We start from the raw sequence: 25,476 nt of genomic DNA, 5'->3' as shown, positions 1-25,476 counted from the left end.
AACACATTTTGAAATAAAATTTTTTAAAAAATCCATATATTTCCGTAGTCATATTTACCGTAGCAGGAAATCAAAATTTAAAAAAAAAAAGTTAATTTTAGAAAATTTTGAACATTTTTCATTTACTTTCGAAAGAAGTGACAGCCAAAATAATGAAAATATAACGAAAAATATTTTTTAAGCCGATCAGTTATATATATTATGGTTTATATATTCAAAATGATCGTTAATTTTTTTCACGATTTTAAATCAAATTGTTTTCTTTTTAAAAATTAATATCTCTAATTAATTGAAAAAATTATAAAAACTTTTCCCATGAAAAATTTGAATTGCTAACGAATTAATATTATAAATTTATACCTTCAACTCTAGTTAACGAGTTATGCTAATTCAAATTATTTTTACCTTAACGAAATTTATATATGTCTCTTCGTGCAATAACAATAAAATTGTCTCTGTTTAATTTTATTGCGCCAACAAAACAATTATTGTAATTCATTACATATAAAGTGTGTAGTGTAAACAACAAACGAATCTTAATTCGGCTCGGCCTATTTTGCAATTGGCAATCAGCCGATTTAGTTGTTGCCAACTTCGTTATCACGTCACATTTAACTTTTTTTTTTCTTCTTCTTTTAATTAATCAACATCTTATCTAACTAATTTGACTACTTGATTAGTTATTTATACACCTAATTATTCAATCGTTTAATTTTATTTATAATTTCCGATTCAAAAAAAAAGTTTTTTCAAATAATTATTTTTTTTTTTTCGTTACAGCCAAGCACTGAGATACCTAGGGAAGATAATCAACAAAATGACGCAGTCGTACGTATTTCCGGTAAGTTAAATAATTTTTAAATAAAAAGTTGTAAATTATTTGATTGCCATTGAAACTTTTTCCCTCAAAAATTTATTGATAATTAAAAAAAAAAAAAGGCAATAGAACGAAATTATTAAACTGAACATTTACTTCAAAGTTTAATCCCAATTATATTTAATTCGCGCTCTTGAATATACTGGATAGGACACAAAGTCGAGTGTATTTTAAAATAAAATAACAAGCCAACTTTTCAATTGTCCCAATAAAATTCAATCTTATGAAGTTAAATAAATTGTGTGATTTATTATTTATTTTAATTTAATGGCCAATTAAAAATCATTATAAAATTTATTTTCATCAACTTTAATTCCCATAGATCATAAAAATAATTTTAGATTATCAAATTTTTTTTTTTTTGCAATAAAACAATTATTGTATCAGTTACAAAAAAAGGAAGTGAAGCAAAAGTGACTCAAAGCCGCTCATAGAAATTTGATAATTGTTACTTTTAATTACAAAAAAATAGTAGATTCAATTTATGATGACTTTTAGTTATGGTACAGTAAATTATAGATGTGTTAAAAGTAAAAATTATCGACTTTCGATAACGGTTTTAAGTTCGCTTTACTTTTTTTATCGTACTCTAGTGCAAATGAGTAATTTAAACTTTCAAAATTTAAATAAATGGGTAATTTTTTTATTTTTTACATCGAGAACATTTCAAATTTTTCTTGCTCCGAGAAAATTTTCGTTTTAAATAATAATGTGAAAATTTTCTTGGGGTCGGTAAAAATTTTTTGCACCAAAAAATCCTTTTTTTTTGTATACACCGGTAGTTTTCTATGTTCGCATGGAAAAAATCCCTAAAGTAATACAGGAACTCTCCCAATGTTAGCATAGAAATTATTCCTATTTTGACAGAGTAAAATTCTCTGTAATAACATTGATATTTTTCTTATATTCCATAGTTACTTTTACAATGTCAGCATAAAAAAAATCTCTATGTCAACATTCGAATTTTCCATATGTAAAAATAAAAAAAAAAGTATTTATATTTCATAAGTTTTTTTTCTGTCATATGAAAAAAATTTACAAATTTTAATAAATTCATACACGGAGAAAAAAATATAGTAAATTTTACTAAAAAATATGAGAATAATTACTAAATTTGAATAGTAATCTTAGAACGCTTATGATTTATATGAAAAATTCATAAACAGATTAGCATATTTTACAAGTCGTTTAGTAAATTTTACTATATTAGAATGGAAAAAAATAAAATTAAATTTTTAATAGTTTTTCAACTTTTTATTATTATTGATTATTATTATTATTATTTCTGTCAACTGTGTTGGTGTTGGTGTGGATTTTTGTTTTTTAAAAAATCACTTGATTCAACCGAGATTCGAACCCTGATCTCCCGCGCGCGAGTCCTTTCCAATGTCTGACGGCCCGATGTGTCCTTTAAACAAAAGTTTCAGAACTTGTAATACATCTTTGTATATGCTATCTCCACCAACTTTTAATTTTATCTACACATAGTAGAATTTACTATACAGATAATTAAAAAATATAATCGTGTTAGCAAAAAATACATTGCGTATAGTAATTTTTAATATTTTGTATAGTAACAAATCCTATATTGTATTAGAAAATTTACTTTCTTAAATTTGTATTTATCAATAGTACTTGATAGCATTTACTATACAAATAGTAAAAAATATAATCGTCTTAACAAAAAACACATTACGCATAGTAATTTTGAATATCTTATTATGTAATTATTACTAACTAGTAAATTTTACTAAACGTCTAGTAATAATTACAATACAGAATGTATTTTTTCATATCTGTTAGTAAATTTTACTATAGTATTGTAATTTTTACTATACTTTTTTCTCCGTGTATTTATCTGTCATTTACTACGGAGTTTTTTCTGCTAACGACAGTAGTAGATGTCACTACAGTTTGAGTATCACAATAGACTAGTAATCGTTACTAAATGTGTAATAATCCAACTCCGTTGTGGTAAATTTTTTTTTTTTAACTATACGGAATATAGTATAGGGCCGGATAGCTCAACTGGTAGAGCACTCGGCGCGATACCGAATTGGTCTGGGTTCGATTCCCAGTTCGGGCTATCTATATTTTTTTCAATTTATCTATAAATTGTCTTATTGAGAGGTTTGCATGTTTAGGTTTCCACTACTCTCTAAAACTAAATAAGTGAAAATTTCACTAATTGAAATAGTGATCTTAAAATTCACTACAAAATTAGTGATTTTGAATCAGATTCACTAATTCATTAGTGATTCCCCGGATTCTACAATGATTACTAGTGGCGCCTCGCTTAAGGACTTTTTATTCTATCGTTGAATTATCAAATTCAGGGCAAAATTAATTACGATAATTTTTAAATACAACTGAACAGTAGTAATTAAGGTAAGTTAATTAAATAAAATCTAATTTAGTTGCTAAATAATACATCTTGTTATTTTTTAATAGCTTTATATTTTTACTCCAACTTTTTTTACCGAACCTGAATCAAAACCATCATTGACAATAGATTCAGGTTATGAGTTATAATTATGATATAAATATTTACCGAATGAAAGTAATTTTAATTGTTAATTTAGTCGATCAAGTTGCTAAAAAAATTTTATAATCAATTACAAATAATAATCATAATAATGATAATAATATTTTGATACAATATTATTAGCAACGATACAATATTTTTCCAAATAAATCCTCGTCAACAAGTGAATTAGTACATTTTTGACTAATTCAATCAGTGAAATTTTCACTAATTCTATATGTTGTTTTTTTTACTAATTCAAAAAGTGAATAGTCACTAATTCATAGTCGTATACTTTGGACAATTTATATTAGTGAATATTCACAAGTAATTAGTGGTTTTTCACTAATTTAGTTTTAGAGAGTATATTTAAACAACTACACCATTCTTTACGCACTCAATAAGTTTTTGAAAAAATAAATTATCCGAGTCATTAGTTTACATTTTGTCTTTAATTCATTTTCTGTTGCTTCTTTAATTATTATTTTTATTATTTGTTTGTTTAAATGCTTCAAGAGATTATCCCCGATAGTCCGACTCTATCGGGGGTCGCTCCTGGGCGCCATCCGTTACTGTTGCGATGTTCCATCAAAAATTATTATTATTATTATTATCATAACTGTACTGAAATCAGTCAATTAATCCGAAAATATTTAAAGAAAAAAAAAAATATTAAGATTAAATTCTTACATACTTGTACATAAAAGTACGTGACTAATGTGTCCTGTTACGTATTAACGAGGCCATTGCCATCCAGACGTTTAATACAACACACTAAGCCACGCATTATATATCTATATATATTCATATATTTATTATTATTCCTGGCACAAATTTATTTAATTTATTTAGCCTTTTGTACTGTCACATACCTTATTTACAACATATGTAATTAATTACATTTTTTTGTAATTATCATTATTTTATCTGTTATCTATTTTCCACTATAAATAACAAGTCAATGAATACAAAATATATTTTTTATTTATTTTTTTATTCAAAATTCGCGCGAAATAAATTAGAAAACTGCGTAATTATTTATGTAGCAGATCAAACAACTTGAATGAATTAAATATATATATATTTATTTGCTCAATGACTTGATTTGATAAGAATATTTAATTTATTTATTTGTTTTTATTTTTTATGCCACGATTTATGAATGAAGATTTCCGTGTTCAATTAGATTTATTATCTACGAGACATATCAAGGAATTTATTTATTATTTTATGATAATCATTTATTTTTAATCTCTATATAAATTAATATTGAATTTTTTTTATTTACAAAAAAATTAATTCTATTCAATTGAATTTAAAATTTTAAGTTAAATATTGCAATGGGGCTTAAGCTACAAAATTTATTTTTTAGAGAATTTTATTCTTTATTGAATCGTTATCATACATTTTTATCGAATCTTTGATAGTTTTATCAGACTTTAAATTCAGTATCAGCCGAATCTAAATTTTTAATCAAAATCTTACGATTTATTTAAAATTTAAATTTCTGGTCAAACTACTAAAATTATATAATAATGTAATGAGACAGTTTTTGCAGAGAATTTAACTCTCTATAAAATTGTATTCATATATTTTTGATGTATCTTTAATAATTAAGCTAAAATTCAAACTAAAAGTCTAAAAGACTTACAAGAGTGAGTACACGCTGGTAATTTTATGGCAACTGTCTAACGGTTGTTACATAATTTATCACTAAAATGCTATCGAAAACAATCGCTTTGTGATAATTATTATCATTCCCGATTAATAATCATTCTCACCAATAAAAGTGATCGCTCATATAATTAATAGTAATAATTACAATCTTAGATGACAATATTTATCATGCTAAGATAGTAGTACCCTGTAAAAAGAGCGATGTTAAAAATGGACTCATTTTAACTCCGCCCGGTGTTAAAATAAAATTACACCGGTGTAGGAGGAGTAATTCACCGGTGTTAAAATTACCGGTGTTAAATCAGGGTAACCGGTGAAAAAACGGAGTAATATCGGTGTAAAAGCGAGGTAACCGGTGTAAAAGCGGAGTAAAAACGGGGTAACCAGCGTAAAAACGGAGTAATATCGGTGTAAAAGCGGGGTAACCGGTGTAAAAGCGGAGTAATATCGGTGTAAAAGCGGGGTAACCGGTGTAAAAGCGGAGTAAAAACGGGGTAACCGGCGTAAAAACGGAGTAATATCGGTGTAAAAGCGGGGTAACCGGTGTAAAAGCGGAGTAAAAACGGGGTAATATCGGTGTAAAAGCGGGGTAACCGGTGTAAAAACGGAGTAATACCCGTGTAAAAGCAGGGTAAATTGCGTCCGCTTGGAGTATTAACTTTAAAGATTATAAAACACAAAAAATGTCAGTTCTCTATGAAAATTAATAAAAAATATCATTTATTAACAAGTACAGTGATCGAGTAAGTAAAAATATTCAAAAAGTAAAATATTTTAACACCGGTTAAAAATATCTACACCGGCGGCGGCGTTATTTTAACACCGGTCTACAATATTTACACCGGCAGCGGTGTTATTTTAACACCGGAGAATTTTTTTTAACACCGGTACAGAATATTTACACTGGCAGCGGCGTTATTTTCACACCGCTTTCGGGGGTAAATTTAACACCTACACTGATTGGACTTACCCCGGTGATTTTTTACAGTGTAGTTACCGTCGTGGATTTAAAAAGTCACTGCAACTTTTTAATTATTTAATTCCACGTAATTTTGTTGTTTTTAAATAAACTTGTAAAAATAAAGGAATTCAATATTTTATTTAATGAAATTGAGTACTCGATCCTCCAATTGTCGGTTGATAAAAGAGTTATTTTTAAACATCCGTGTGCCTAAATTGATCACTAGGGTGTATTTTTATTTTATGACTGATTTACATATTTTTCTTTGTAAGAAATATTAACATTAAATAATAGAATGAAGTACACGTAATTGTACAATTAAACTAGTCAATGCACTGAAAAATTAATGAAAAACCGGTTCTTATAAGAATGAAGAATTTGTTAGTTGTCCAGTATGACAATAATTCTTAATAGAAGACAATACTAATTACCATGTTAATTATAATTATTACGCACGCAAGATAATGAATATTACTATTGACGTATTTTGAAAGATATCGTCAAGCGGTTGTAATATTTATCAATTAATGTAATGATAGCTAGTATTTTTATGGTAATTATTAATATGCTGATATACTATTCGGAATGGTAACTATTATCAATGTATGTTTTAAGTATTAACGTATTGTTAAAGTTACAATCATTATGTGATTAATGTTTATCGCACAAAAAATTTAAATTCTTCGATAATGTTACACGAAAAGAAAATTCCTCTAAAATTCACGATGTTAACATCGTAATCGTGGACTAGACTTTTATCAGCGTCAATTTTCAAATGTTTTATTTCAAAATTTACTATGTAAGTTAAATTTTTTACTCTCTAATCATGAATAAGTGAAATAAGTGAATATTCACTAATTTCAAGTGCAAACCGAACCGCTAATTTTAAAAAGTGGTTCGGTTGGCACTCAGAATTAGCGAATAATCACTTATTTCACTTATTCATGTTTAGAGAGTAAAAAATTTAACTTACATAGTAAATTTTACCAAAGACTTTTGGGATTAAAAATTATTTCAAAAATTACAATGTCAACATCGTAAAAAGAATAAAATAATAATTACAATTTAAAAACTGTAGTTATTCCTATATTCAAATTTCTATTTACTTTTGAATAAAATAAACATTACAGTGCTGCATCTATTATAATACGTTGTAAGTTATAAAAATTACGATGTTACATCGTAATTTTAAATAGTAACTGCGTCTTCCGTAAGAGGTGCTCTCGTGACCTATGACTGGTTATTAAAATCGTTCATATAGATCTTAAAAACACCGAGGACCCGTTCGCGCTCTTCTGTGGCCGAGTGGTCCATCGGACCCCTTGCGCTCGAAAGGGCTCGGTTTCGAATCCAACTCACGAATGGTTATTATTTGATTATTTTATTTAAAATTTCTCTTCAAATTTTACGATGTTCACATCGCAATTTATACCAAAGAGCTTAAGACTTTGTGTTATTTATCTCAAGTATTATTTCTTAAATGAAATTTCCAATGCTACACACGGAAAAAAATTAACTTTAAAAATTAGTGTTTGGAATTATAACTCAGTACCCGGGTATCAATATGGGGAATTTTAACATTCCAAATAATAAATTTTATCATACGTGTCATCAATTTTCTACATATCAGTTACGATTTTTAAAGTACAAAGAGTAATTTTTCTTGCATAGGCAATAAATTTTCATACTTATCCTGTAATCATTCACGTTTTTTAATCATAAATAAAAAAATTACTATTTAGAATGATAGTATTTACTGATCACTTTATCATTTTTTTTACTTGTCCTTCTTAAATTATATAGTTCATTTTTTTCCGTGCATAATAAAAATTACGATTTTAGCATCGTAAATTTAACTGGAATTTTTTCTCGTGTATGATAATTATTACTATTAAATCCTTATCAGCAGGTGGATTCAATAGATTTCTAGTTCATTTCTACAATACACAGAGAGAATGCCCGAATTGTAATTATTAAAATAGAAAAATTTTGAATTAACCCGTATTAAAATTTCGTCCACATTTTCTTTGTATGATCAATTAAGTTCGAAGATGTGAAAAATTTTTATCTATCGATTTATTATTACTGTTGAGTGCTTTAAGTATTAACATATTTTAGAAATTTCATTAATTATGTGATTAATGTCTATTGCGATAAAAATTCGAATTGCACTTCAATGTCATGGTAATAATTACCAGCGTATAATAATTTGAACAGTACTGACAATAAAAATAAGTGAAAAAATTTCTTATACGCGACTTTTTCCGTTTCTTTAAAACTCTTGACCCATAATTTCCGACTCGACTTTCTCAAAATAAAAAAAAAAATAAATTTGTTTAGAAGAAGCAGCATTGCCTTCATCAGGAGTATCGCCATCAATTATCGATGGGTCATCATCATACGATAATGATCAATCTTCACCCCCATTACCGGCTCCAGAACAAGATATCGTAGAAATAGAATTAAACCGTCGATTCTCCGAGACAGATAATTTACTGTTGGAAAACCTGAATATCGAGAATAAACGTCACCGTCATACTGGAAGATTTCTTACGATGCATAAAAGAAGACGTAAAAAACTTACAACAAGATCATTAAATCAAGATCCAGGTCTTCTTGATGATATTTTTCATGGACAAGTTCAGGTAATTTTTATTTATCTAAACAACTCTATTTACTTTTTTTAATTAAACTTTTATTCATTGATATGATTCGGCGCATGTGTGTGAATGGGAGTAACAAAAATAAATGATAACTAGTCGGTATGAATGAAAATTAACCATTAAAATAAATAGAAATGATCAATAAAATAATAGTTTTTTTTTTAATTGAACTGTTGCAGTGCATGCTGCAGAGGGCCGGTCACTGGCGTTTCAATGCTTTCACCCTGGAGACAGTATCCGGAGGTTAGTGTACCCACAGGCATTTGTTGGCCATTGATTTTCTACATTCCGACGCCATTTCACTCATTGCACCTTTTATTTTTTATTATTATCATTTTATTTTAATACCATTAATTGCTTGATATGTACACGGTTAAAATTTTATCCATTTTCAAGATAATTGTCATGGAAATTTAATGAAATTTTTTTATATTTTATGAACATCAATTTTTCATATACTGAAAAAAAAGCGGTGTTAAAATGGTGTACACACGTAAAATATTTGCTTTTAATTTCAAAGAAAATTTTTAAGGGTAGAATTTATGAGAATTTTTGGAAATAAATTTTGACGGAAAATTTTAGGGATAAAAATAATTTTCGAGGGGCAATAAATTTTTTTTTAAAAATTTCTTGAGGTTTTTTTTGTAGAGCTGGTAAATTTTGAATCATAATTTTTTTTTTAATTTTTCGTAGATTTGAAAAAATTATTGATAGTGAATTTTTTTATTTTAATGTTTCAAAATTTATTACTTCGAAACTATTAGTCGGGGAAAAAAATTTATGAGACATTTTTTGTGTAAAAATATATGAATTTTGAGAAAAAAAATATTCAGAAGCTAAAGAATTAATTTTATAAGGGAAAATTACGTATAAAGATTAATAATGAGACGACCAAAAATTCCAGTTGGTAAATTTGAATTTTAAAAATGTTTTAAAATTTATAACTTCAAAATTATCAGTCGGGGAAAAAAATTTATCAGACATTTTTTGTGTAAAAATATATGAATTTTGAGAAAAAAAATATTCAGAAGCTCAATAATTAATTTTGTAAGAGAAAATTAATTATAAAGATTAATAATGAGACGATCAAAAATTCCAGTTGGTAAATTTGAATTTTAAAAATGTTTTAAAATTTATAACTTCAAAACTATTAGTCGTGGAAAAAAATTTATAAAACATTTTTTGTGTAAAAATATATGAATTTTGAGAAAAAAAATATTCAGAAGCTCAATAGTTAATTTTATAAGGGAAAATTAATTATAAAGATTAATAATTAGACGACCAAAAATTCCAGTTGGTAAATTTGAATTTTAAAAATGTTTTAAAATTTATAACTTCAAAACTATCAGTCGGGGAAAAAAATTTATTGGACATTTTTTGTGTAAAAATATATGAATTTTGAGAAAAAAAATATTCAGAAGCTCAATAATTAATTTTATAAGGGAAAATTAATTATAAAGATTAATAATGAGACGACCAAAAATTCTAGTTGATAAATTTGAATTTTAAAAATGTTTTAAAATTTATAACTTCAAAACTATCAGTCGTGGAAAAAAATTTATGAGACATTTTTTGTGTAAAAATATATGAATTTTGAGAAAAAAAATATTCAGAAGCTCAATAATTAATTTTATAAGGGAAAATTAATTATAAAGATTAATAATGAGACGACCAAAAATTCTAGTCGGTAAATTTGAATTTTTTAGATTTAAAAATTTTAAACTTCTAAACTATTAATCGCGGAAAAAAATTTACGAGACAATTTCAGTGTAAAATTGTATAAATTTCTTGAAAAAAAATTACAAGGAATCTTAAAAATCGTTACTTATAAAAAAAGTAATGAATATTGATGAGAGTCAAAAAAATAAGATGTTTTAAAATTTAGAACTCAAAATCTACAAGCCTTAGAAAAAAAATAAATGAATACTTTCTGTAGATAAAAGTCAAAATAAAATATAAAAAAATATCTTACATCTGAAAAAGCACTAGTACATCCTGAAAACCAGGACAAACAATATCCAAACAAAATGTTTTATCTGAAAATAATTTTATCTCTGTTAAAGAGAGTCTATTTAAACAAACTGTTGTTTCATTGTGTGTACAAACACAATAACTCCACTTACATATTACCGTCTATTGAATTAGCATCTCTACTATAGTTATTTATTTCTCTAACTTACGCTCCTCTGGTTCTACAACTTTATTAACATTTACATCCACTTACATCTACAATAACCACCATTAAATTATTTAAATAAATAATAAACATTTATTTAATTAATAATCAAATTAGCAATTATTTAAAAATTAACACTGTAGTCTTATTAATCAGTTAATTTCCGTTAATTTGAATACCCACATCACTATGTTTTAAATTTTCAAAATTTGGTCCTCATTAATTTTTTGAAATTTCAGGTCGTTCATTACCAGTATTATGTGTCCATTTATTTCAATGGTACGGACTTATTAATCGTTTTAATTTAGATGTTGTACGTGTTTGGAAGTTATTTGGTAAGAAATTCTTTAAGTTAATTACGGGGTGTGCAAATAGTGTTCGAATATTACTATTCGATTTTAATAATTTCAACTTTCAGGTAATTCAAAATATTCAAAGTAATCCTCAGTTTCTTATTTGTTTTAACTGATCGAATTATTCGTTAGTTTTTTAATTATTCGAAAATTATTGGATTATTCGATCAAATTACGAATATTCGATTTAAATTTCCAACATCAAATTTTTATTTAACCTGTGATAATTTATTAGAATAATTTATGAATCATTCAAATTTTTTGAGTATTTGGAATTGTTTAAATTTTTCGAATAATTTTAAAATTCACAAATAATTCGAATACTTTGAAAATTTACAAATACTTCGAATTTACGAACGATTCAGATTTTTCGAAGTTTAGATTTTTAAAATAATTCCAAAATTCACAAATACTCCGAATAAAAGATTAATTTTCACGATTTTTCGAATAATTCGAATACTTTTAAAATTCATGAATAATTTAAATTTTCAAATATTTCGGATAATAAAAAAATTTATGAATACTTCGAAGGTACGAATTGTTAAACTTTTTCGAATAATTTCAAAATTCACAAATAATTCGAATTTACGAACAATTCAGATTTTTCGAAGTTTAGATTTTTTAAATAATTCGAAAATTCAAAAATACTTCGAATAAACGATTAACTTTTACGATTTTTCAAATAATTCGAATACTTTTAAAATTCACGAATAATTTATATTTACAAATACTTCGAATATTTCGAATAATTAAAAAATTTATGAATACTGTGAAGTTACGAATTGTTAAAATTTTTCGAATAATTTTAAAATTCACAAATAATTCGAATACTTGGAAAATTTACGAATAATTAAAATTTTTCGAATAGTTCAGATTTTTTAAATAATTCCAAAATTCACAAACACTCCGAGTACACGAATAATTTTTCGAATAATTCGAATACTTTTAAAATTCACGAATAATTTAAATTTACAAATAATTCGAATATTTCGAATAATTAAAAAATTTATGAATACTTTGAAGTTACGAATTGTTAAAATTTTTCGAATAATTTTAAAATTCACAAATAATTCGAATACTTGGAAAATTTACGAATAATTAAAATTTTTCGAATAGTTTAGATTTTTTAAATAATTCCAAAATTCACAAACACTCCGAGTACACGAATAATTTTTCGAATAATTCGAATACTTTTAAAATTCACGGATAATTTAAATTTACAAATAATTCGAATGGTTCGAATAATTAAAAAATTTATGAATACTTTGAAGTTACGAATTGTTTAAATTTTTCGAATAATTTTAAAATTCACAAATAATTTGAATACTTGGAAAATTTACGAATAATTAAAATTTTTCGAATAGTTCAGATTTTTTAAATAATTCAAAAATTCACAAACACTCCGAGTACACGAATAATTTTTCGAATAATTCGAATACTTTTAAAATTCACGAATCATTTATATTTACAAATAATTCGAATACTTTTGAAATTCATTAATAATTTAAATTTACAAATATTTCGAATAATTAAAAAATTTATGAATACTTCGAAGTTACGAATTGTTTAAATTTTTCGAATAATTTTAAAATTCACAAATAATTCGAATACTTTGAAAATTTACGAATAATTAAAATTTTTCGAATAGTTTAGATTTTTTAAATAATTCCAAAATTCACAAACACTCCGAGTACACGAATAATTTTTCGAATAATTCGAATACTTTTAAAATTCACGAATCATTTATATTTACAAATAATTCGAATACTTTTGAAATTCATTAATAATTTAAATTTACAAATATTTCGAATAATTAAAAAATTTATGAATACTTCGAAGTTACGAATTGTTTAAATTTTTCGAATAATTTTAAAATTCACAAATAATTTGAATACTTTGAAAATTTACGAATAATTAAAATTTTTCGAATAGTTTAGATTTTTTAAATAATTCCAAAATTCACAAACACTCCGAGTACACGAATAATTTTTCGAATAATTCGAATACTTTTAAAATTCACGAATCATTTATATTTACAAATAATTCGAATACTTTTGAAATTCATTAATAATTTAAATTTACAAATATTTCGAATAATTAAAAAATTTATGAATACTTCGAAGTTACGAATTGTTTAAATTTTTTTAATAATTCGAAAATTCACGAATACTCCGAATACACGATTCATTTTCTCGATTTTTCGAATAATTCGAATACTTTTGAAATTCATTAATAATTTAAATTTACAAATATTTCGAATAATTAAAAAATTTTTGAATACTTCGAAGTTACAAATCGTTTAAATTTTCCGAATAATTTGAAAATTCACCAACAACTTCGAATACTTGGAAAATTTACGAATAATTAAAATTTTTCGAATAGTTTAGATTTTTTAAATAATTCGAAAATCCACAAATACCCCGAATACACGATTCATTTTCACAATTTTTCGAATAATTCGAATACTTATGAATAGTTAAAAAATTTTAATTATTAGATCCGAATTTTTAATCGAATATTATTATTTTATTAAACACGAATAATTAGTAATTTCGAATTATTTGCACACTCCTATTAATGACAAGTATTCAATTATCTGATTTATTAATAAATTTTTTAGCTCTAATCGAAGAAGGCTATCACAGTACAAATCCTTACCACAATAGTATCCATGCAACGGACGTGACTCAAGCAATGCACTGTTTTCTTCAAGAAGACAAGGTACAATTAATCATAATCATAATCATTAAAATAATAATAATTATCGTCTGGATGATTATTTATGAGGATAAAATGTCGATGCGCGGAAGACTAATTACTGTTTGCGGTGACGTTTAGATACGCAGACATCTCACCAGCCTGGAAGTTATGGCCTCACTTATTGCTGCGGTTACACATGACCTGGATCATCCTGGAGTCAATCAACCATTTCTGGTGGCTACCAGCAATCACTTGGCTACACTTTACGAAGTAAAACACTTTTAATACTTTCAATCTCTTCCTTATCCTCAATACATTAATTGGCGCCAAAGTTTAAAAATTTAAATTTATTTTTCGTCTTTAAATAATTAAAAATTTATTACTCATAAAATAATTAATATTAGGAGACGTAATTGGTCTTAAATTAAAGATCAGACTTCTGGCTACAATTTTTTATTTTATTCGATCGACTTTTGTTCAATAGCTTCTGCACGGAAAGAAAATTATGGCAGCGGTTCCCATAATTCTGTGAAATTTTTTCCTATACCATCATAGGAATTACGACCATAAATTATGGAAGCGGTTCCTATAATTATAGGAATGTTTCCCATAATTATAGAAATAGTTCCTATAATTATGAGAATGATACCCATAACGTTATGGGAACAGTTCCTCAAATTATAGGAATGGTTCCTATAATTTATAGAAATACTTTTTATAATATTATGGGAATCATTCCTATATTAGTATGGGAACTATTCCCATAATATTATGGGAATGATTCCCATAATGCAATTGGAATGGTTCCTATACCATTATAGGAATCATTCCCATAATATTATGGGAATGATTCCCATAATGCAATTGGAATGGTTCGTTTACCATTATGGGAATCATTCCCATAATATTATGGGAATAGTTCCCATACTATTATAGGAACCATTCCTATAATATTATGGGAATGGTTCCCATATTATCATGAAAAAATTATTTTAAAGAAATGTGGTAATCACTTTTACAATACACAGAAATATTATTAAACATATAAACAAAAATTCAAACATTGAAAAAAAAAATCGTATTTGGCAAAAAAACATTAAAATTTTTAACAAGAATTTTTTGTCAGCACAAAACATTCAAGAAAATTCAAATTTTGGGAAATTTCTACACTATTGTGCAAAAAAAAATTTTATGATATTATAGGGATGGTTCCCATAACATTATGGGAATAGTTCCCATAATATTATAGGAATAGTTCCTATACCAATATAGGAACCATTCCCATAATAGTATAGGAATGATTCCCATACCATTATGGAAATAGTTCCCATAATGATATGGGAATGGTCCCTATAATATTATGGGAACCATTCCCATAATGGTATGGGAACCATTCCTATAATAGTATAGGAATGATTCCCATACCATTATGGGAATGGTTCCCATAATGATATGGGAATGGTTTCCATAATATTATGGGAACCATTCCCATAATGGTATGGGAACTATTCTCATACTATCATGGGGATGGTTCCCATAATATATGGGAACCATTCCTATAGTAGTATAGGTACAATTCCCATACCATTATGGGAACCATTCCCATAATGCATAGGAAAACTTCCCATAATTTTCTTTCCGTGTGAGATATTAATTATAAAACTTTATTTGTTTTCACTAGAACACTTCAGTCCTGGAAAATCACCACTGGCGGTCGGCAATCGGATGCCTCCTGGAGTCCGGTGTCTACCAGCAGCTTTCTCCCGAGCTACGGCCAACTCTCCAGCAATACATAAGCTCTCTAATTCTCGCAACTGACATAACGCGTCAACAAGAATTTCTCGCGCGATTCAAGTCCTACCTCGACACTCGCGAGCTCGACATGTCTTCTCCCTCCCACCGGCATTTCATCCTCCAAATAGCCCTCAAGTGCGCAGACATTTCAAATCCCTGCCGGCCATGGGACATTTCCCACAAATGGTCACTCAAAGTCTGCGAGGAGTTCTTCCGCCAAGGGGATTACGAACGGCAGTTAAATTTGCCCGTAACTCCACTCTGCGACCGCGCCAGCATGTCAATTTCCAAGATCCAAGTGGGATTTTTTGAATTCGTAGTGACTCCTCTCTATCAAGAGTGGCACCGATTCCTCAACTCCAGTCCTCTGAGTCTAAAAATTATGGCGAATCTCAGGTCAAATCATCACCGCTGGCAGTCGCTAAAAAATTCCGACACTCCCGTATCCTCATCTCCCAATTCCCTTTCAAAATCTCTCAGCAAATCCATTACCAAGCCCTCTCCCGAAGACAACACGAGTTTCATTCGAGCTTCCTCCGATCTTTCAATCGATTTGCCCTCCATTACAAATCCGCCATCTTCTATTGCCGCGTCTCTGGCAGTTCCCCTGAATATCCACGGCCGGCGTCACTCAGTTCCCTTGAGTCTAAACAAACCCTTAGTTAATTCTCATCGCCGCGAAAGTGTTCCCTGTACTCCCGAGTATCCGAAAATATTTAAAAATTCATCATTCAATAAATTATCATCCCTGTCGTTGCTTTCTACTCACAGTGCTGTCAGTTACAATGAAGATGAGCGACCTGTTAGCGCGGAAAATCTTCTTCCGGAGCCAAGCATCGCAAGTATTACAAGTTCCGCTGCTGCAAGCAAACTCTGCGAGGTTCTACAGCCAGAACGAAGTGCTAATAAATTGACAAGACAGCAAACTTTTCCTCCATTGCAGCCTTGCAATCGAACCCGGTACATGTCGACTACCGCGGAAATGGCCCAGTTTCGGGTGGCCGATCTTTCTGAAGATATTGAAATTGAAAGAGAGGAAGATGAGCAAGAAGACATGGAAATTGATCGGGCTAAGAAGAAATTGGCCAGTCGTAGCTACACTTTGAATCCGGAGACTGTGAGAAGTGACAGTAAATTTGTCGACCGGAGGTACTCGGTCCAGTCGATGACGGGAAGTAAACCTGATAAAGAGGAAAAGAGATTGAGATGTTACTCTGTTCAGGATGCGACAGACACGGCGGTTATTTATGCGAATTTGACCAGCAGAAAGGACTCGGGACAATCGAATGAATCAGCGAGGGACCTGGAAGAGTTCAAGGAAGAAGACTGGACGGGTGATGAAAACGCTCGAGATGAATGCGGGCCGTTGCCGGGTTCGGGGAAGGTCAGGGATGATCGGAGGTTCAGTACTCCCGTCGATGGGATCAAGGGAATGAATTTTGAGAACAGAAGATTTACCGAGCCGAGATTGGAGAGGGTTTTCTTTATTGGGAGTCCGCCGGAGTCACCGCCGAGAAAAAGCAATTCGTCGTCTAGTGACGGCAGCGAAAAGAGGATCGGGGAGGAAGGAAATTCTAAGAGAGATGAGGTCACTAGATTTAGAGGATTGAAGATTATCAAGTTGGATGAGGGCAGAAAAGAAAATGTTGATCCGCGGGGTGAAGATGGAAAGGGACGCAGAATGGTATGTTTTTAAGCTGACACTTTTTTTTAAGATATTTCTTTATTTTTTTGTTTTTTTTTCAGGGATGGGCGAGAAGAGGTTCCGCTCCAGTTGGATTGATGTCGAGGATTGATGACTTTGGGGTGAGAAGTGACAGAAGACGGGGATCTGTTCCTACGGAGACTGAACAAGGTGAGTTATGAAGATTTTTCACGTGTCACCTGTAGTAATTTTTTCATGTTACGAAAACTGAGAATTTTTTTAAAGAAAATTGAGGTGATATTTGAGCAGTTGGTGTAATTCTGAATAAAATGAGTACCCACAACAATATGTTTGGGTAAAATGGTCATACCCTGATATTTTTTCGATAATTTTTTTTTTGTCATGTGGGTATTCAAATTAAAGGAAATTACTGTGGGAACTTTCCTGTAAAATTCATTTTTCATTTAAAAAAAATTTTATTACAGTCAAGTTGCTATTTAATTTCGTACGATATTTAACCAGCCGCCATTTTGTAATTTACTACTGGCATTGAAACATATTGATGTGGGTACTCAAACTAGAGTAAATCACCTCCCGATCCCTTTTATACCATAAATTTTCCCTTCAACCCCAGCTGTAACATAAAAACCTCTCATTTAATCTGGGCAATTTATTTGTTACAGTAACTGGACTCCGATCAGCACTAGGACCGCGAGAAAATGTACCTCTGCCTCGACGAGCCAGTCTCCCCCAAGAGACGGCGTTGACTAACATCATCGGTATTCTAACCGGTACCAATAAATAAAAACTAAATAGAATAGAATAGAATAAATAAATAAATGAATTTACCAAATAAAATAAAATTTTTTTAGTCGATCGTGAAAATTATCCACTGAACAATAACAATAATCAAGGAATAAATAACAACCCAGGATCAATTCAGCAAATTCGTCTAGTAGAATCGGGGCTCGTAACCACCGGAAATGTCGGTGTTCCTTTATCACCTCGCCGTGGGTCAGTACCAGCAGATATATCTGAGTTACGTCGTGATTATTTTATTCGTAACGCCAGTAATAATCCTAGTGTCAGTAATAATATATCAGCAGCACAATTGCCACAGAATAAATCGATATCTCGTAATAACCGTAAAAAATCGTTGAGAAGACGTAGCTCTGGTGGTCCCGAAATGTTTTCGATACCGAGCACTGACGATAATGACAATGGCTGTTGTAGCAACACAACCAGCAGCAAATGGACTGGATGGAAACGTGATTTAAAACGTGACTCAAATATTCCAGAGCCTAGTGTTAAGCGACGCGGATCATTGCCCGTTGAAATGCTTTCAGTAGCTCATTCTGCTCGTTATAATTTTAGATAAAACTCATTATTTATTTATTCATTCATTCATTTATTCATTTAATAGTTTATTTATATGTAAATACGCGAGTTTATTGTAAAGTTAATTGATTAATTAATTCATTTTTTTTATTTTATTATTTATTTTATCGGGGAGGTAGATTTTATATTTACGATTTTGTGATTTTTATGAGCATTCTCGAGCGCCCTCTTCTTTTGTCTCATATGTTATAGTCGTCCTGACGAGAGCTTGGGATTTTTTTCCCACCACGGTTTCTTCCCCCACCCTTCAAATGTTGGTTTTAGTAGCTTTGGCACATGCGCACATTTAATGGCGCATGCGCTCATTCTAATATTGTAGTGGTGGGGGGAAGAAACTGGTGGGAAAAAAATCCCAAGCTATTGTTGGGACGACTATACAATTAATTAATTAATTAGCTTAAAAAATAAGGTTACGTCGCGGTTAATAAAACGTGTCACTAAAAATGAGCAATCGAAATTAAGACAATTTGGTTTAAATTTTACTAGAATATAAATTTGAAAAAAAAAATTACTATATTATTAATTAGGAATTAAAGAAAATTTTTTGAATAAATTCGAAGTGTGCAAATCGAATTATTCGTAACTTATTCACATTGTTCGATTCGAATTTGAAAATTTGGATCAGTTTTCAAATATTTAATTTTTATTTAAGGTTCGAGCGAAACTAGTGAGTCAAAGTAGTGGATAGTTATAAAAACTGGAGGTTTTTAATCAGGATTAGGGAACAAAATTTTAATTCGGTCATTGGATGAATTAAAAAAGTAGGGGGGGCTTTAAGAGTGCCATTAATCGCTCGTTTCACTGCTCGGAATTTAGTGAGGTTAGCGCGAGATTCGAATTTAAAAGTTAGGATGTACGGACTCTTGATATTTTTAAAAGTTATTTATTTATTGGAAAAATTAGTAAGATAAATAAAAGAGCTCGTTGTTAGTTAGAGCTCAGTTTAAATTTAAATAAATCTGGTAAGTAGTTTTTAAGATAAGATAAAAGCACTGATTAATGATGCCATCAATTATTGACGCCTCAATTTAGCCGTTTATTAAATTATTTTCAATACTAAAAATATGAGAGAATCTGATAATGTTTAATATAAAATAAGAAATGCTTACGGAAAAAATAAAATTTCCTCGATCCGGGTAAAACATTTTATAAACTTTCAATTTCTTAAAGATTTGCCGGCTTTCAAACCTAATTTTATATATTAAATTACCAGTATATTTTTTTTCCAAGTCCATACACGGAAAAAAAAATATTGTGTTTATCGCTCACCAACGGAGAGCGACAAGTGTATCGTGATTAGTTCTAAATTGTATTACTACTACCACAATATATATATCGATATGAATGAAACACTAGATACTTATAATAATGATCCTACGGATTGTGCATATACTTAAATGTATAGTGATCGTCAGTTAACGTATCCATATCGTACCAAAACGGATCGTGATTATCGCGATCTACTTCTCAAGCGCCACCACTCATAACCAAATTATTAAACTTTATAATGCATATCTTGCAAATTATACAGTGTTTATTTATAAAATTATTAATTATTTAAAGTGCACAACGACAATGAAAAAACACTAATTATATATCTAATGCAAGAATTTCTGTTTTTTATCGATTAATTTTTTAATTTATCTTTGAAACAAAAAAAAGACTGTAAAATTTACATCAATTAATTACGTATATTCTATTACTTAACATTTCTTGATATTAAATAATAATTTTTTATTGCACCTATTAGAATTATTAATATGTGATTATTAATGACAGCTAAAAATAAAATTGTAATGAAGTTAAAGTTGTAAATTTATCTATTTTAACCTCCAATTAGTTTTCATAACAAAACGGATCGTTATTATAGCGAAACGATCTTATGATTTCGGGATCCGCCTGGATCGTGATAATCACGATCCGATAGATCAGCACTTTCCGTATACAACGGATACCCAACCGAGGAGAGTGAATATCACGATACCGTTGAGTGGTGAGCGCAATATTTTTTTCTCCGTGTAAGGTTAAAAAAAGTTATAGAATTGCTTATTTTTTATTGAATTTGAAATATAAGGAGGTTAGTAATTAGTACAGAAAATGAAACTAACATCTATTATTGTCAAAGTGATTAATCGATATCAATCTAACCTATTTTCTAATATTTAATAATTAAAAGTAAATTTGAATACTCGATTAATCGCGCATGCGCATCAGAGGTCTTAAAATTTGCGCGGTGCGTCGAGAGTTAATTAGACATTTCAATAATTTATGCTTCTGAGTGATTCACTTTAGCATTTTATTATTAATCGTTAATTAAATAATATGTTAACGAAAAAAATTAATCGAATAACTGAAAATATCAATGAAAACTAAGGATGAGGAAAATTTTAATATCAACTCTAATTATGATAGAAAATTTCAATCTCAGCCATGTTTTTTCAAGTGTCAATAATTGGTGCATTAAAAGAAATATTAATAAGTAATTAATAATAATAAATTTTTTTTAAATATTTTAGTCTTAATAATTTCCGAGTATTTTTAAAACGAGAATTAATTAATCGATTCTTAAAATGTTTTGTGTAAAATAAAAGACTTGAAATTTTTTTAATTTATTTATTAAAAAAAATTGTAAAATATTTTTTTCAATTAAAAAAAAATCCGAGCAGTGCAAAAAAAATGACTTGACTAAAAAAAAAAAATTGAATCTCAATTATACAAAATTAATAAATTAGCGCCAAATTAATTTGTGCCATAAAAAATTAAAAAAGACAAAAAATAAAATTAAGGATTAGAAAAAAAAATTATAATTGTTATTGACAATTAATTAATCAATTAACTGAAAAAAATAGTAATTATTATTAAAGCCTAGACTATGAATGGAAGAATTAAAAATAAAAATAAAGACTGGTAGAGAAATAATTTTAAAAAATGAATTAATCAATTAAAGGATTTTAATTAGACATGCGTATGATTGGTTACTAGTAACTTTTGTTAGTAATTATTATTTAATAATAAAAATGATAATAATTGAGAACAATGAAATTAAAAATGTGACATTTGCTCATATCTAAAAAATATTAAATAAATAATTTATAAAAAAATAATAAATAATTTTTCAATTTATTTAAATTTTTTTGTTATCGAAATATTTAAAAGTGTATACGATAATATATATTATTAATTAATTTTAGACATTCCCACCCTCGTATGTTCATATATTTATAATTCATTTATTATAGGTTATGATTTAAATAATAAATTAGCGTTTGGTACAAGAGTCGAAGGCGAGTGTAGCAGACATTAGTATATTATTCAAATTAAATATCAATATAATTGATTAATAATTAAATTATATCGTTATGTAAATTATTAATCAATAAACAATAATAATAATTAGTAATAACATAGGGTGTAATAACGTTTTTTTCATCGATAATAAAAAACGTTATAAAATATATAATATATATAACGCGAATCTCAAGTATTTAATCAATTTCACTTCGCGTAATTAATATTCATAATTATATCGCGTTACAGGAACCATAAGAGTTCACTAACACAAAATATTGCTGTGGCGTGAACTTGTCCCAGGGAGAGAATGAACTTCGGAGTCACTCCCACTACCAATTATTTCTGAACTGCGCATGCGCAGAAAAAAGTGGGAGAATATTTAGTACACAGAACACTCAGAGTGGGGGTAAAACCGAAAAAACCCGAGGTACATTCTCTTGCACGGGCAATTTTAACTGTCGATTGAGGGGGAGAGACTTTTGACAAATAATCGTTCGGAATTTTTTTTCGCGCCCTCATGATTCTTGGGATAGAACTGGGTTCCGTAAGGGCACGTAAAGTGTGAGATTTTTTTTTTAATCTATGGGTTTTTTACTTAGATGTTAAAATATTAATGGATACAAAATTTTTTTTCTAAATTTAATGACCCAAGAAAAAAAAGTGATATGTCCTTATGGCGCCTGTAACACGATATATTATCGACATATTGATAATAATTATAATATGGTTTGAAAAAATATTTACGAAATCAAAATAATAATAATTATAACAATAATGTAATTTAATTATTATTATTATTATAATAATGACACTAATCATGCTCATACTAAAAAAAAAATCCTTAATTGTACCTCGTGTAATCCTTCCGTAAATCAATAATAATAATAATAATACAATCGAAGGATTATTATTGGATACTTTAGTATTAAAGAAAAAAATAAAAATTGCGATTAATGATTTTTAAATAACTTTTTGTTTTCGATTAATCAAATTCGTTTTTTTAATTAATTTAATAAGAATAATTTTTTGAAAATTAAATTTTATCTAATGAAAATTTTTTCAATTAAACAATCATTTTTAGACAATTGATCAATTAATCAATCAATTGATTAATTGACGGAGACTTTATACTCAACTGTTAATCATTTTTACGTTTTTTTTAATTAATTGAACTTTTTTTTTTAAATAAAATTTTATGCAATAAAAATGTGAAAAAATTTATGAACAATTAATGAATCATTTAATTAATTAACGTTCTTTATACTCAATTGTAAATAATTTCTCTATCATTTGAATTAAAATTTTGATTAATTTAATAAATTAATTAATTAAAACATTGAATAAACGGAATTAATGGCTCATTAATTGATAATTATAATAAGTTTAAATAAAATACTGTTAATCAGTGTACGGAAAGTACTAGATTTGTATTAAAACCCAAGCGCAGGATCGCATATTTAATTACTAACTTATTAATAATTAATTACCAATTAATAACTGTAATTAATAATAATTAGTGATAATAATAATAATAATTGACGACTAATATTCATAGTTATTTTTTTTTTTATAAATGTAAATATTTATTTATAAATTGGACTAAAAAACAGATTAATTAATTATGTTTGATTAATTGATTAATAAGAGACCAATTAAAAAAAAGGGACTAAAAATGAATTTAAAAAATTTTAAATAAATTATTTTATTGAGATTGTTTGTGAAAATTTTGATTGAATAAGAAATAATGTTGCTATTTTTTTTCGAGTGATTAAAATAATAATTAATGTAAGCCATTATTAAATATGAGGAATTAAATTAATTAACGGACATTTAAAAATTGTCATTTTTTTTTTGTTTATAAGTCATTAAATATAAGAGATAGAGTGATTAATAATAAGACATTATTTGAAGAGAAATTAATTATCTATAAATTAAGTTTTATTAATAATTTACATATTTTTTATAGTTAATGAGTTACAAGTAATTAAAATATGAAATTTGAATATTTGAAAGCCGAAATTTGCTCTCGTTAATTCAAGTGCGTATAACTAATTAAATATCCGAGATAGAGTAATTAGTAATCAGGTATTAATTGTAGAGAATTTAATAACCTATCATTTTGATCTAAACGTTAATTAACGTATCTTTGATATTTAATGAGTTATTTGTAATTAAAGGCATGAAAGACGTAAATGGCAATTCGAATAGAAATTTTTAATTAATACTTTTATAATTACAAATAACTCATTGGATATTAGAGATAGAGTGATTAATGAAAGGACGTAATTCATAGAGAATTTAATCATCTACAAATGAGATTTGATTATTAATTAACGTATCATTAAAATTCAGTGAGTTATTTGTAATTAAAGATGACAAGTGACAGATTCAAATGTTCAATTAATTATAATTAAATAATAAATCACTGATCATTATACATACATATATATATGAAAAAAACCATACAATATACGTGATATATTCAATAGACAACCCATATACATTGTGAAAGTATATTTATCGATCTTACAAAAAAAAAAATTTCCACTTCCTTCCATTAAGACTTCATAGCAAATTAATTAACAATTAATTGAATTAATGGATTTTAAAAATCTATAAACTTTTAAAAACTTTTTTTTATTTATTTTATGCGTGAAAACGAAAAATTAGTTAATAAATAATTTAATTCTTAGTCCCAATTATATTGCTCATTATATATATGTATGTATATGCATATATATATGAGCGAGATGTACAAATATGTCAGAAGACTCGAATTAATTAATTATTAAATAAAAACAACCAATTAAACTGTGGCTGGCCCATAGTAATTCATTATTTATTATTAATCATTAATTAATAATAATTATAATTACAATTATAAATACCAGTAAAAAAATTTTTGTGAATGTATTAATAAATATTAATAAACAATAAAATAATAAAATAAATTATTAGTTAATTTTTTTTAATGAAGATTTTGTTTTTCAGTTTAAAAACATTTTAATTATTAGCTAATTAATATTAAGATTTACAAAGCTTCGGATTTTTTTAATTTACTGATTATTGAAATTTTTTAGAAATTACCTACACTTTACACTTTGCAAATTTAACCTGGGATATTTAATTTTAATTGTGGTGGCGTGAATGTGTGTGATACTCACAAGCACCCGACCGGAAGTCCAAACCTAATAAATATTCTATACACGGAAAGAAAATTATGGGAGCGGTTCCTATAATTATAGGAATGTTTCTTATAATTATAGAAATAGTTCCTATAATTATGGGAATGATACCCATAACACTATAGGAATGCTTCCTATAATTATAGGAATGGTTCCTATAATTATAGGAATGGTTCCTATAATTATAGGAATGGTTCCTATAATTATAGGAATGGTTCCTATAATTATAGGA

General features: G+C 27.5%; 1 protein-coding gene across 8 annotated transcripts in view; it reads left to right on the top strand.

Annotated features, from left to right (window-relative positions):
- Positions 1–24,983, top strand: part of LOC130674019 (uncharacterized) — a 74,966-nt gene extending 49,983 nt beyond the window's left edge. For 3 of the 8 annotated variants that reach the window (XM_057479274.1, XM_057479272.1, XM_057479276.1), the window contains exons 2-11: positions 781–841; positions 8,380–8,684; positions 8,882–8,945; positions 11,118–11,213; positions 13,852–13,952; positions 14,070–14,201; positions 15,613–17,409; positions 17,472–17,580; positions 18,054–18,161; positions 18,243–24,982. In XM_057479274.1, coding sequence (XP_057335257.1) covers positions 781–841; positions 8,380–8,684; positions 8,882–8,945; positions 11,118–11,213; positions 13,852–13,952; positions 14,070–14,201; positions 15,613–17,409; positions 17,472–17,580; positions 18,054–18,161; positions 18,243–18,748 — 3,279 coding nt within the window. In that variant the 3' untranslated portion in view covers positions 18,749–24,982. Of the gene's footprint in view, positions 1–780; positions 842–8,379; positions 8,685–8,881; positions 8,946–11,117; positions 11,214–13,851; positions 13,953–14,069; positions 14,202–15,612; positions 17,410–17,471; positions 17,581–18,053; positions 18,162–18,242 lie in introns of all 8 variants that reach the window. The other 5 variants (XM_057479273.1, XM_057479270.1, XM_057479275.1 and 2 more) reach the window with 3 other exon arrangements.
- The last annotated feature ends 493 nt before the right edge of the window (positions 24,984–25,476 follow it).

Source organism: Microplitis mediator, chromosome 8 (assembly GCF_029852145.1).
Source record: "Microplitis mediator isolate UGA2020A chromosome 8, iyMicMedi2.1, whole genome shotgun sequence".
In the NCBI taxonomy this organism is placed as follows: Eukaryota; Metazoa; Arthropoda; class Insecta; order Hymenoptera; family Braconidae; genus Microplitis; species Microplitis mediator.
Note: the sequence above shows the minus strand (reverse complement) of the source record. Positions and strands in the feature narration are given on the sequence as shown.